At 41.4% G+C, this 15008-nt stretch overlaps 1 protein-coding gene across 2 annotated transcripts in view; it reads left to right on the forward strand.

The window, feature by feature from the left end:
• The window catches only part of ttll12 (tubulin tyrosine ligase-like family, member 12), a 47021-nt gene that overhangs the window by 16960 nt on the left and 15053 nt on the right, over positions 1–15008 (forward strand). For both annotated transcript variants that reach the window (XM_072267855.1, XM_072267856.1), the window contains exons 10-12: positions 895–1046; positions 4536–4617; positions 12355–12423. In XM_072267855.1, coding sequence (XP_072123956.1) covers positions 895–1046; positions 4536–4617; positions 12355–12423 — 303 coding nt within the window. The remainder of the gene's footprint in view (positions 1–894; positions 1047–4535; positions 4618–12354; positions 12424–15008) is intronic.

A 15008-nucleotide genomic window follows, 5' to 3' on the forward strand; every position in this document is an offset into this window, starting at 1 on the left:
ATACCAAAAAACGTCGATGCTCAAGTCCCTTATTCAGCCTGTCTAAATGCGGTGGTCCTTGGGACTTAGCGGAACCCCGGACCTTATTTAACCTATCTCAGTGCGGTGGACATTAGGACCCAGCAGCAGAGCTCTGAATCCGCAGTGTTTCTGTTCACGAAAATAATCACGATTTAAAATAAAGTGGAAATAATAAAGCGATCAGAAAGAGGCGAAACACCATCAGTCATTGGAAAAGCGTTAGGCTACAGTCGGTCAACGATCGGAACAATTTTAAAGGTTAAAGTGAGAAAATCCCTGCTCCGATGAAAGCTACAATTAATACTAAGCAACGCAATGGTTTAATTATTGTGTTTTGGGGTTTTGGGTTTTTGATCCTTCACATCAGCCCGGCAGGGATGGAGAGCGTGCTCGGGAGCAGTCTGTCACTGGATCAAACTTGGGAATTTCTGTTCCCGAGCCCGGCGCTGAAACATATGTTTCTTAAGTTTTATATGCATAGAAAGGTAAAATATATACTATATACTAAGACAAACATTTGACTAACTGACTCTAAATAATACCAGATGTACCTGTTCCGACTTAGTAAGAGAACTCCGGTTTTTTTCGACTCTGATCCATGATAACCTACGCACATCCTCCCGTATCCTCCCGATTACTTATAATACCTAATACAATGTAAATGCTATGTAAAATAGTTGTTATACTGCATTGTTTAGGGAATAATGACAAGAAAAAAGAAGTCTGTACATGTTTGAGCAACAAGTACTGGAAGAGCCCATCCGGGTTTTCTCGATTTGCGGTTGGTTGAATTCGCGCATGTGGAACTGGTGGATAAGGAGGGCCAACTGTAATTTTATATTAGATTTGCATTCTTCATTATCTCTTTTGCAGGTGGTGTGCAAGTACCTTGAGAATCCGGTGCTATTTGAGAGAGAAGATGTAGGGTTGGTTAAGTTTGACATTCGGTACATTGTTCTTCTCCGTTCAGTCCACCCGTTGCAGCTATATGCATACAATGTATTCTGGCTCCGCTTTTCCAACAGGTATAAAAAATGGAAATATAAGTTCAGTGTGTATTTTTATAAAGGAATGTAATTATATCTTAGATGTTGAACGTAACTGGTTTAAGTCAGTGAAGCCAACAAAAACCAATTTCATTGCTTTTTAAAATAAAAAAAAAGTTGAATGGTGTATTTCTAAATTTTACTTTCTTTTCAACCAATGATGCTGTTGAAGATCAGGTTATTTTCTTTCAAAACTGAGGAAAAGTTAAGGTGGGGGGGGAATAACCAATTAAAGTGCATGCTCATAAGATTTTTAGTTATTTGGACGTTTTAATGATGTACTGTGTGTGTAAAGTATTTCAGTAAAATATGTCTTTTTAATTTAAGTAATATTCTAGTTATCACGTAGCAAAATAATCAGATGTCATACTATTTTCCACTTGTAACTATTACCTGTTTGAATAATAGCTAGCTCAGCAAGCCAATCGTTTCCTGTCATGGAATCTGGCTCTCTCTCGCTCTCCCAATAATGATATTCAAAATATAGTTGGTGTGTTTAGAAGGAAATTGGATAGATATTTAAGAGAAATAAGTTTGCAGGACTGCAGGGAAAGAGCAATGTACTGGGACTGACTGGGTTATTTTGGACAGATCTGGCAAGGGCTTGAATTGCTGAATGTCTGTCTGTGCTGCAACAATTCTTTAATTATATGAGTCGCTGAACAGTAATTGACTTTGGAAATCCTGAATTAAGGAAGCAGACAACGTGGCAGTGTAAAGTGGTGGTTAGCACAACGCTTTACAGTACCAGCTCAAATCCCATTGCTGCCTGTAAGGAGTTTTTTGCATTCTACCCTGTGACCACATGGGTTTCCTCTGAGTGATCCAGTTTCCTCCACATTTCAAAGATCTAATGGTTGGTGGGTAAATTAATCATTCTAAGTTATCTCATGACTAGGCTAGGATTACATTGGGAGATTGCTGGGCGGTGTGGCTCAAATGGCCAGAGGTGCCTGTTCTGCTCTGTTTGGAAAAAAGAGTAAATGAAGAATAATAGCTAGGTATCCATGCGGTGCAAATAATTCACTTTCACCAAAGTGCTTGTAATTTGTACAAATACTTCTGCCTAAAAACAAGTAGCCTTTCATATAACCCCTTGGTTCTATTCCACTACGTTGCTCTTTCGAGACGTACGTGTGTGTGTGTATATATACATGTACGTTAAACGGTCAGTTTTCCTGGTATCTGAAGGTGGAGCTTATTCCTGACCCACCCACACAGAAGTTTTTTGGCACCTCAGCCTCTGTCAATGCATAGTTATGGAGATAGTTTAAGGTAAGATGGTGGCGGGTTTCAACAAAGTAGTCACTCCAGCTCCAGTCAGGGTTGTATTTCGTCTTGCATGTCTTTTTTACAATCACAAATAACTGCTCAATACTAATAACATCAAGTAGTGCAGGACTATCCCATCGGCGAGTTGCTTGACAGTGATGGAGCCAAGCTCATTGTGTACAGTTGGACAGTATGCAGTCCCAAAAAAGATGAGTGACAGTCTTGAACATTTTTGTTATGATTGCAAGATCCTGTAGGAATTGGTAACATAGAACATTGCAAGTCTGGTCAATTGGTTCATTGGCGAGACAGATGGTAAGGGAGCTACATTATCTTGGTTGTGGCTAGGCTTGCCAGTTGCAGTCGCCCAGGGATGGAGATGCTGAAGCTGTGTGGGAGAGGCCTCTGTGGGCATGCTAGAATTTGTTAAAGGACTGGAGGCTGGCCCCTCCCTCTGGTGTTCACTTGGTGGAAGAATAAGTTGGTGTCGAAGAAAACCAGCGCTAGAGATCAGACTTCAAGTGGTGATACCATTATTCAACACAATGTAATGGAGAGCCTGCAGAAATATGCAAGGCTCTGAGTTACAGAGCAATTTCAGCATATCCTTTTATACTGATGCCAGGCTATGTGACTACTGGCATGCAAGTAAATCTGTTACACTGGCAGATATATATATATATATATATATATATATATATATATATAAATGAAGAGCAAGGTACACTTATCTGTAGCTCAAGATACTTTTTAGTCATAGAACAGACAAGTGACTAAGTTCCTCTTGTTGGCCATCTGTTCTCAGTACTGCATCCTAATTGTGAAGGACTTTTGCCATCTCTGCTACTTGTGTTGTTGGCAAAGTGTTTTGCACCCTGACTTTGGAGGAACGCTGTTTCATTTGTCTATATTCATGTGTGGTTGAATGATAATTGAACTTGAACTTCTAATGTGGGTGTCTGTCTGGACTATGTATGTGCACTGTTTATTGAGGATTACTGCCAAATCAGAGAAATGCTGTCCCAGGTTAATTGTAGGGCTTAGAGTAATTTTCTTAGGCTGGGACTGTGACCGGTGAGGACCAGTTGATCACCCTGTTCCCAAGCTGCCACTGTTTTTCACCTTTTCTCTATGGCTGGAACTTGTTAACGTTGAGAGCCTGATACACATATCGGCACAACATTACTGTGAAATTCTGTTTGCAGTGAAGAAAAAAACATATTAATATGGAGCACTTTTAAATGCTCTTTGTGACAGAGGAAAAATGGTTTAAAATTCCCAAGCTGAGGATAAAACAAATTATTTTAAGACCAATAATTAATAAAGTCATAAAGTAAAATAAATAGAGCTTCAGGTATGACTAGGAATGATAGTTATGCGATGCCACTGGGAAGATTGGGTCAGGCAATCGAGCCAAATGCTGATGATAACCAAGGATAGTGAAAATGCATTTGTTTAACCCCTTGGGATCTCCCAGAGCAGTTTACAATAAATGGCCTAAAGTAGCTGGAAACGAAGGTCGGGATCGTCACTGTAGAATTGAATACAAAGCCATTACCCTTTCTGCATTCTTATATATTGTCTTTGAGGGCACTAATCCTACGGATCCTTATCAGTATGGAGCTGAAGTGAAAGTATGGATCATATGATCCATCAATGGTGCTGAAGCTGTGGCCTGTCTCATAGAAGCCACCAAACATTTCAAACTGATGGCTTAATGAGGGCAAACAACAGAAAGAGAGAACATTTGGTAATGGTGCTTATAATGGAAAAACTGCGCAAGGTAGCTCTGACACGTGCTGGAAAATGAGAATCAAAAGTTGACTTCGTTATCATATGCACATGTCTGCTCAGGTGCAGTGAAAAACTTACTTGCAGCCATTTTGCAGGAACATGGCATCATGAAAGGAGCATTCACAAGAAAACATAAATTTAACAAAAGTAAAAATTTTTACAAGAAAGAACACAATTAGAACAAAAAAGTTGCATATTTATTGGGCTAAGAATGTGTGAGGTTATGGAGTATAAATGACAGAATTTAAATGTACAGTACATATGCAAAAGGTGTTTCAATGTTTAATGTGAACAAACTGAAAAAGTTTATTCATTTTGTAGTCATGGATATGTATTATAACATTATGATTCAAAATAGTCTGTGATTCCTTCATATTGAGAAATGTTTTATTAACTTTCCAGGCCCTTCTCCTTGGATCATCTTGATGATTATCAAAAACATTTTACAGTAATGAACTATGTTGATGAAAGTCAACTTAAGCAGGTAAGAAAAGTTATTTTTAATACTCAGTATTTCTAATTGTATGGCTTTCTGTTTTGCCTTCTTTCTTCCGTCCAATTTCTCTCCATTTCTGCTCATTAAGGTATAGCCCCACAGGCATTTACCCTTAAAGCAGCCATGCATGTGCTTCTTGGCCTTCAGCTTGTGCTGGCTGGTTCATTATGATGAATCACAGCTATATCCTTGTCCTAACTTGCATCTTCCCCAGGGCATCTGTGTCATTAATAATTGTAAGCAGAAAGCATGACCAAGGGGTGTGTTGTACAGATACTCCTCAGCTCTTGAAGACCTGACTTACTGTAATCCGCCAAACCAATGTAAAATTAAATCTATTATCGTGAAAGAACTCATTCTATGGAAATTAAGTAATGAAGCTTCAATTGCAACCTTGTACTACTTAGTTTTTAAAAACTGTATTGTTGGTACCTGTTGGTACGGGGCTCCATAGAAGACCCAATTTAATGCATATCCTTGTGCATGTTCTTCCTTAGAACTCTACAAATAGATAAAGACAATGTATCCATGGAAATTGGTCAGTTGTACTTCATCATGGATGTTTGTAATAATCTTCAAAGTTTATAATATTGAATAACGTGCTAAAAAGTTCAGTATGGGCAAATATCCATGTGTTTTAACCGTGACTTGATTTAAAAATACTTTGTTAGAATTTTGTTACCTCTGCGGGCTTTGTGGTTCTTTTGTGGTGACTGGCTATGACTGGCTATAACTTCTGTTGTTATTTCTGTCACTACTGATTTCCCTGAGAAACTTTCCATTTCTGACTTGGAAGGGGGCGTGGTGGTGAAAACAACCCTAATATTTGTTTTAATGTTTTCTTCACAACTCTCTGATTTTATGTTGATTTGTATTGATGACAGTATGAATTATTCAAAGCAAACACTTGACAGATTTCAGCATCTAAGTTGGAGCTATTAGAGTGAACAGAGAACCGCATTTTCATCTCACCATGTCTGTTTTGACCATGATGCCAATTTAAACTAATCCCATCTACCTGTATATTGTCTGTATCCTTCCATTCCTGACTTATTCATGAGCATGCCTAAATGCATCTAAAATCACAAAGATTGTGATTATCCTCCTCCAGTGGTAGGCGCATTGCAGCACCTCACACTTTCTCTATCATAAGAAAGAATTGCCTTGCATATCTCCTTTAAATTTTCCCACTCTCAGTTTAAATCTGTGCCCTCTAGTGTTTGATATTTCTACCCTGGGGAGGAAGAACTTCAGCCTATCTATGCCTGTCTTGATTTTGTATACTTCCATCTGCTTACCAGTCAGCCTTCATGACAAAGAACAATCCAAGTTTATCCAACCTCTCCTTTGCAGCTAATACTCCTTAATCCAGGAATATATGGTGAGCCTCTTTCACATCCTCTCCAATCCTGTAATGTGGTGGCCAGTACTGCACAAAGTACTGTGAATGTGGCCAGCTGTAATTTGACTATCAACTTTTATACCCTGCATGCTCTGATCAATAAAGGCAAGCACTCTATATGCCGCCTTTCAGGGAGCCTTGGACCGAGTCTTTGTTAGAATCTTCACCTCGTTCAGTCGGTGGGTGCATGTGGTCTTCTGACTCCTGAGTGAGCCTTCCTTTCTCAGTATTCTACAGTGTGGGACTCTCTTTATGTGCATTCATTATGCTGCAAGTCTGTGGAGGAATGTTTGACCCAATCACAAACATGCATGCAATTTGCATTGTCCAATCACCCTGCCTTGCTGGGTCAAGGTTGTGACCTTTGAACCATTTATTTTTCACCACTGGCCCATTATCTGTTTATTAGCATTCCAGAGATAAATTCCTAGACTTAGTGGAGACACATTGTCCTTGGTCATTAGCTATCCTGACTGAGACTAATGTCAATCCCTCTTTGTTTAATATCTTATTGAGGAATTCTACTAATGTACTTAGCCTTGAGTCTCACTCCCTGTGAGAGCAGATCGCAGAACTGCACAATTAAAAAGTCTGCTGATAGTGTTTTTTTAATTTGGTCCAGGCACAGGCAGGCCTAGCATCTCTGCCTTACTCTCTTCTGTTCATTTCACAACAGGATTAGAGCTACAATCATTGTTTGAATGTTACTTTATGGGTTCGTCAACAAAATAAAACTACTGTTTAGTTAAAAAGTAAAAACTCCAGGGAAACTTCTTAAAAGCTTCAACTGAACAGCATGATTTTTGTCGTCATTTAAGATGAAATATGATTCAATGTGCTTTATGTAGACAATCAGTGCAATTTTTAATTTTCCTCAAAAGCAGCTCAGCACAGATCAGATGAGTTGAGGGGCCTGTTTCTGTACTCTATAGCTCAAATGTTGCTACAAGGTCAATGTTTTATAAAAAAAATATGGGTTTGTTTCTGCACATTATTTTGCATTCCACTATTGCTTTTACCTTATGGTATCTCAATGCACTGATATGATGAAACAATCTGTATCAATGGTGTGCAGAACAATTCTTCAGTGTACCATGGTACAAGTGACAGTAATAAACCAATTTACCAATTTAATTTGAAATTCATTGCTGTTTCGAGTGGAAATTTATTGACTAAATCATTTGGGAGTATGAAATCTTGACTCACTCCACCATTACTGACTACTCCTGATTAACTATCATGATAGACTGTTGCTTCTAGTTACCACTAAAGGAGGTAAAGGAAAGCAGCCTAATTTGAGTGGAGTATGTCCAAGAAGAAAAGCGCTTTTCCCTTATAAATCGCTTCTAATAAACCTGGAGTTCCCCTGAGAATGATTCAGTAGCCTAACTATTACAATCAAGCCAGTTTGGGGGTCTCCATCTTATGGCCCAGCTTGCCAATCCATCAAGGTGCTTCACAGAATTATAAGGGTATGTGACCTGTTTGTAGTTCCAGATCATTTTACCTCTCTCTGGGCCTTGATCTTCCAAATGGTTTTATAAACTCTATGGAATGCCACGTTTAAACATACAACGTAGTATTGAAATTAGAAGTTGTATATCCTGATTAGCTTTACAGCCAGTGGTTCAACCTTGCTTTCTGACCAGGTTCTATTAATTAGTTCAAGATTCAAGATTGTTTATTGTCATTCTTCAGTACACAAATGTAAAATAAGAACAAAATGATTGATCCAGATCTGATGAAGCATTAAAATAACAACACAATAAATATAAATATAAAAGCAATCCTGTAAAGTACAATGTACATTATATATGTGGCCATATCTATATACTACTAAATCTCTCAAGCTCTGTCTGTCTGTGACCTCCAATTAGCGCAAACGGTGCATTAGAGCGGCACTTTTTTTGGCTAAATTAAATTAAAATGTGCTAACTTACAGAATGCAGGCAAAGTTCAAGGTTATTTATTTGTATAAAATTGCTCATTTGCAAAAATCATCAGGCTCCCTTTTAACCCGGGAGCCGATCCGCCATCATGGAAATCGAGACGCAACAGCCCGACACATGCGCATGGCTAGCCTCAGCACCACACCACACATCAATAAGAGATAATTAAATCTTATTGTAATGACGTACTTCGAGAAACCCATAAAACCCTTTGCTGCAGTCAAAGGACAGCGGTGACTATATCACGTCCATTTAGGAGAGCGCCAACCACATCATCAAGAATAATCAGCATCCTTTGGTGTTACTGCTTGGTATCTTGTATCCAGCATTAGGTTAAAAAAAATGGTCAGCTTAATTATGCTGCATGGAAAGGGAAAGGGGACATTATGGTCAAGAGATGATGCCAAACGTCGTTGGGAAGGGAGAGAACAAGAATCGGGTGAGGCCAGGGCCGCACAACTCCAGGATCAAAGAGTCTGGAGAAAAAAAGATGAGAGAAGAAGAGACAGGAGGAGAGGCATGTACGTCTCCAGGATCAGAGACAAACAACAAACAGCAGAAGAGATGAAGAAGCGGGGGGTGAAAGGGCTGCACGTCTCCAGAATGACAACGAGAGGCACAAGGGTGGCAGATAAACCAGAAATGATGCCATCAAAAGTGTCCTTCGTTAAACGAGGAGGAGCTATATTTGCTTTGCTACGTGTCGTTCTTCTTTAATAAACTGAGGTTTTCTATTCAGTTTCCAAAGCAAAGCGATACCAATAACATTCAGTAAAACTTAATGTTCATTCTGGTCACATTAGACTGCACTACCCTTCTCTCAAAGGGTGCCCCAAGGGGTCACCCCGTTGTTTAGTATACATTAAAATTAGCTTGTATATACCTAGACTGTATGTATATAAAGTGACCTTTAGGAAACACAGTAGAACAGTGACAGGTATATCAGTGTAGATATGAGGTATGGGGTGTAAGCATAGAAACAGTGCATGGGGAATGGAGGATGCTGAGGGGCTGTGGAGAGGAGTAGCTGATATAAACGTAGCGGTGGTGGAGTGGGTTCATGGATAGAGTCAATATCAGAGCTCCATATGAAGTATGAGGTTTTCAAGCTGAACTTTTTGCATGTTTTGGAGAGTTGCTGGAATCACGATGCAGATCTGGATGTTTATAGGGATCCCCCCCCCCCCCCGTCCCCATTGTGTGTATGCCCTCTTCCTCTCCCCTCAATGGTACTTCATTTGTCAGTATTCTTCCTTGCCAATTCCAATTTCCTCATCTGCCCAAATCTAATTCAATTCACCATTCAGATCTAAAGGACCTGTGTTTTGTCGTACTTGCTGAACATTGCTGTTCTCTTCCTTTGTTCCTTCAAAGTATCTTAATTTTTTGTTTCACTGGTAATTTGTGATGCTGGCTGCTCTCTCTCTAATCATGAGAGTTTCATTAACTGTGCTATCAACTTCTGCAAATCATAAATTAATCTTGGATTTTTCTTGCTCCTTTGACTTTTTCTGTTGTTGCAGTGGGCTTTCCAGTGCTTAACTGCTGACAGCTGATAGATGCCTCCCACCCATAGCTCCCTGAGTTGTACTGCTTCCCATTGGTGATATGTGAATATCTCTGGCAAGGGAGGCATTTATTGGCCAAGGTTAAATTGGCCTTGAAAAGAAGGTCAGCATCAGAATCGGGTTTTTATCCCTGACATATGTCATAAAATTCAAACAACAGGAATTCTGCAGATGCTGGAAATTCAAGCAACACACATCAAAGTTGCTGGTGAATGCAGCAGGCCCGGCAGCATCTCTAGGGAGAGGTACAGTCGACGTTTCAGGCCGAGACCCTTTGTCAGGACTAACTGAAGGAAGAGTGAGTAAGGGATTTGAAAGTTGGAGGGGGAGGGGGAGATCCAAAATGATAGGAGAAGACAGGAGGGGGAGGGATGGAGCCAAGAGCTGGACAGGTGATTGGCAAAAGGGTATACGAGAGGATCATGGGGCAGGAGGTCCGGGAAGAAAGACAAGGGGGGGGGGGACCCAGAGGATGGGCAAGGGGTATATTCAGAGGGAGAAAAAGGAGAGTGAGAGAAAGAATGTGTGCATAAAAATAAGTAACATGGGGTACGAGGGGGAGGTGGGGCCTAGCGGAAGTTAGAGAAGTCGATGTTCATGCCATCAGGTTGGAGGCTACCCAGACGGAATATAAGGTGTTGTTCCTCCAACCTGAGTGTGGCTTCATCTTTACAGTAGAGGAGGCCGTGGATAGACATGTCAGAATGGGAATGGGATGTGGAATTAAAATGTGTGGCTACTGGGAGATCCTGCTTTCTCTGGCGGACAGAGCGTAGATGTTCAGCAAAGCGGTCTCCCAGTCTGCGTCGGGTTTCGCCAATATATAAAAGGCCACATCAGGAGCACTGGACGCAGTATATCACCCCAGTCGACTCACAGGTGAAGTGTTGCCTTACCTGGAAGGACTGTTTGGGGCCCTGACTGGTGGTAAGGGAGGAAGTGTAAGGGCATGTGTAGCACTTGTTCCGCTTACATGGATAAGTGCCAGGAGGGAGATCAGTGGTGAGGGATGGGGGGGACGAATGGACAAGGGAGTTGTGTAGGGAGCGATCCCTGCGGAATGCAGAGAGAGGGGGGGAGGGAAAGATGTGCTTAGTGGTGGGATCCCGTTGGAGGTGGCGGAAGTTATGGAGAATAATATGTTGGACCCGGAGGCTGGTGGGGTGGTAGGTGAGGACCAGGGGAATCCTATTCCTAGTGGGGTGGCGGGAGGATGGAGTGAGAGCAGATGTACGTGAAATGGGGGAGATGCGTTTAAGAGCAGAGTTGATAGTGGAGGAAGGGAAGCCCCTTTCTTTAAAAAAAGAAGACATCTCTCTCGTCCTAGACTGAAAAGCCTCATCCTGAGAGCAGATGCGGCGGAGACGGAGGAATTGCGAGAAGGGGATGGCGTTTTTGCAAGAGACAGGGTGAGAAGAGGAATAGTCCAGATAGCTGTGAGAGTCAGTAGGCTTATGGTAGACATCAGTGGATAAGCTGTCTCCAGAGACAGAGACAGAAAGATCTAGAAAGGGGAGGGAGGTGTTGGAAATGAACCAGGTAAACTTGAGGGCAGGGTGAAAGTTGGAGGCAAAGTTAATAAAGTCAACGAGTTCTGCATGTGTGCAGGAAGCAGCGCCAATGCAGTCGTCGATGTAGGCACGGCCTATTCTGGTATCTGTCCCCCACTTTTCCTTTGCTACAAGTGCTACACATGCCCTTACACTTCCTCCCTTACCACCATTCAGGGCCCCAAACAGTCCTTCCAGGTGAGGCAACACTTCACCTGTGAGTCGACTGGGGTGATATACTGCGTCCGGTGCTCCCGATGTGGCCTTTTATATATTGGCAAGACCCGACGCAGACTGGGAGACCGCTTTGCTGAACATCTACGCTCTGTCCACCAGAGAAAGCAGGATCTCCCAGTAGCCACACATTTTAATTCCACATCCCATTCCCATTCTGACATGTCTATCCACGGCCTCCTCTACTGTAAAGATGAAGCCACACTCAGGTTGGAGGAACAACACCTTATATTCCGTCTGGGTAGCCTCCAACCTGATGGCATGAACATCGACTTCTCTAACTTCCGCTAGGCCCCACCTCCCCCTCGTACCCCATCTGTTACTTATTTTTATGCACACATTCTTTCTCTCACTCTCCTTTTTCTCCCTCTGTCCCTCTGCATATACCTCTTGCCCATCCTCTGGGTCCCCCCCCAGTCTTTCTTCCCGGACCTCCTGTCCCATGATCCTCTGGTATCCCCTTTTGCCTATCGCCTGTCCAGCTCTTGGCTCTATCCCTCCCACTCCCGTCTTCTCCTATCATTTTGGATCTCCCCCTCCCCCCTCCAACTTCCAAATCCCTTACTCACTCTTCCTTCAGTTAGTCCTGACGAAGGGTCTCGGCCTGAAACGTCGACTGCACCTCTTCCTACAGATGCTGCCTGGCCTGCTGCGTTCACCAGCAACTTTGATGTGTGTTGCCTCTCAAATGGCTAGGGATTGTGCTTTATGCTGGGTGTGCTTTGGTTCTCTGTTAGTGATACGGTACTTGTGTTATTTTCTGGGTTTATTTCTGATGATGACTTTCTGTCAACACTGGAAATTTAGAGCTTTTGGTTAAAATTTCCTGTACATTCAAACTTCAAATGTCATGTTACTGAAAATTTATGAATTTAATCAAAGATTAACATCATGCTAAAGAATTTCATCTGTTTTAATTTAATGGATTGCCCTTAGTGAAAGTGAACATACAAAGTAGGATTTTCTTTGTGGTTTCAATATGTTTCTTTCATTGTGCCTGTGTTTTGGTTAATTATCTACAGATTCACTACAATGAGTTCATACCAATGTTTGAGAAGCAATATCCCAAGTATGCATGGACAAGTATTGAGGTAAGCTTCAGTAATTATGTCAATAAACTTTTATAGTGCTGTTTCTGAAATAAATGAATTGTGTTTTGGTTGTAGTAGAAGCAACTTAAACTTCTGATTACCAACATCAGGAATGTCACCACTGGACAGAGTACGAAACAATTTGTGTCCAGACGGAGGGCTGAGACTCTGAGACCAAAAGGATGTTTGAGCAAATGGAGACTTGTAGAAACTAAGTGGGTTGCAAATGTACAGTGCTGGAATCAATTATCTTGCATTGCCTTGACACAGGCTAGACAGCAGTTTGCCAGAAAACTAGGCACTGGAGGTATAGAGGGGAAGGATGATGGTGTGATGAAACGAAGTGGCAGACATCAAAGTCACAAGGATGGAGCAGTAGGAGGAATTTAATGTGGTCGACTGAAACGTCGACTGTACCTCTTCCTAGAGATGCTGCCTGGCCTGCTGCGTTCACCAGCAACTTTGATGTGTGTTGCTAGGAGGAATTTAATGTTGGACAAGACCATAAGACCGGAGTTAGGTCATTTGACCCACCAAGTCTTACCTGCCATTCCATCATGCCTGATATATTATCCTTTTCAACCCCATTGTCCTCCCTTCTCCCCATAATCTTTGATACCCTTGCTAATCCAGAACCTATCAACGTTAAATATACCCAATGACTCAACAGCCGTATATGGCAATGAATTCTACAGATTCACCACCCTCTGGCTAAAGAAATTTCTCCTCATCTTTGTTCTAAAGGGACATCCTTGTATTCTCGGGCTATTCCCTCGATTCCTAGCTTCCCCCCACTATAGGAAGCATCCGCCATGTCTATCTAGGCCTTTCAATATTCAGTATGTTTCAATTAGATTCTTCCATCTTTTTTTCTAGATTCTAGCAAGTACAGCCCCACAGCCATCAGATGTTCCTCATACATTAATCCTAGTATTCTCAGGATCATTCTTGTGAACCTCCACTGGATTCTCTCCAATGCAAGCACATCCTTTCTTCTAAGTGCAGCCAGACGAATGCCTTATAAAGCCTCAGCATAACATCTTTGCTTTCATATTCTAATCCTCTCAAAATGAATGCCGACATTTGTTTTGCCTCCCTTACTACCAACTCAATCTGCAAGTTAACCTTGGAATCCTGCACTAGGACTCCCAAGTCCCTTTGCACCTCTGATTTCTGAATTTTCTCCCCACTTAGGAAGTAGTCTATGCCTTTATTCGTTCTACCAGAGTGCACGATCATACTCTTCCCTACACTTTACTCCATTTGCCGCTTCTTTACCCATTTTCCTAATCTGTCCAAGTCCTTCTGCAGAAAACATCAAAGCCAGCCAGCAAGATGTTAATATGAGATGTTACAAGTTAGTGGCATATTTAGCCATGTGGTTACGGGGCTACAACAGAAGATACAATGCATTGGGAATGATTAGAGAAATCAAAAGACAGGTTGGCTGACTGTATTGGTTAAGGACAAAGTTGTATTGAGGTTTGACACACGAGGTCAGTGATCTCTACCATTTTTTAAGCTGAGGTCATATAGGCAAAAATACATTTCATACAAGCTTATTTAGTTAACATGTAGCTTACTGTTCTTTGTGTTTGGCCTCTCCCTCCCCCTCACCTGCATGCTCATTATTTTACATGTTTCTGCATCTTCCCCTCTTATTTTTCTCTCTTCCTAATGTCCTTCTCTGTTGTTTCTTGTCTCCTTTTTCTCTGCTTTTTGTTTCTTCTCTCATGCTCTCCTCCTCTGTTTCTTGCGCTGTTTCTATTCCCAAATCTTCTCTAACTCCCTTCTGTAATAGAACTCCTGCATTTTTTTTGGTACCCTTTCAATTTGTCCATCTCATACTTTCTCTGATACCTTTCACCCCAGGTCTGTTTTTCAGTACCTCTTTACCTCGCTCTATCCTCTCATTTTTCCCCACCACTCTTTGCTATTCAGCCCCATAGAACATTCAAAAGTTAGTTGATTGGACAGGTATTGGAAGATGGCCATTTGTTTTAAGGATAATGGAAGAGAAAGGTGAGCTGATGTGCTAAATTGTTCAACTCTTGTAAAAGAGCCAATTCAAATGCAAAATACCAATTGGTTTCTTCCTTTGCTAGAAGATTCTTTCTTTATCTTTGTTTTGCCTATCAATTTTCTTTGGTCTTTGCAGCTTGTGATTTTTTTCATGTTTGTGTGAAGTAGACTTGAGAGTGCCAGTTTTCTTCTGATTGATTGTCTATCTTCCAAGAAATTCAAAATCCTAAACTTCCTTCCATCCTATACCAGCAGTCACATGCCATCATCTCCCATCCACAATTTGCAATGCTTCTTTCTCCACTTCTTTTCATTTGCTTCGTAATAACTTCCCTTTCCGCTCTTGAGCCTACTGAATAAACCTCTGCAAATCTGTTCCTCCATTTCTGACCTTTTCTGCTTCCTGAGGTCCATCCCACCATTTCAATCTGTGGCTCCAACCATTTAAACCTTCGGACAATAATTCCCTCTTTACACTTCCCTTCTCCCCTCCTCTCTTAATGTCCAAGGTCATTGCTATTGAACCCTAAGCTCTGATTTTTCAATTTATTTTAATCATATCT

Source organism: Mobula birostris, chromosome 9 (genome assembly GCF_030028105.1).
Source record: "Mobula birostris isolate sMobBir1 chromosome 9, sMobBir1.hap1, whole genome shotgun sequence".
Lineage (NCBI taxonomy): Eukaryota > Metazoa > Chordata > Chondrichthyes > Myliobatiformes > Myliobatidae > Mobula > Mobula birostris.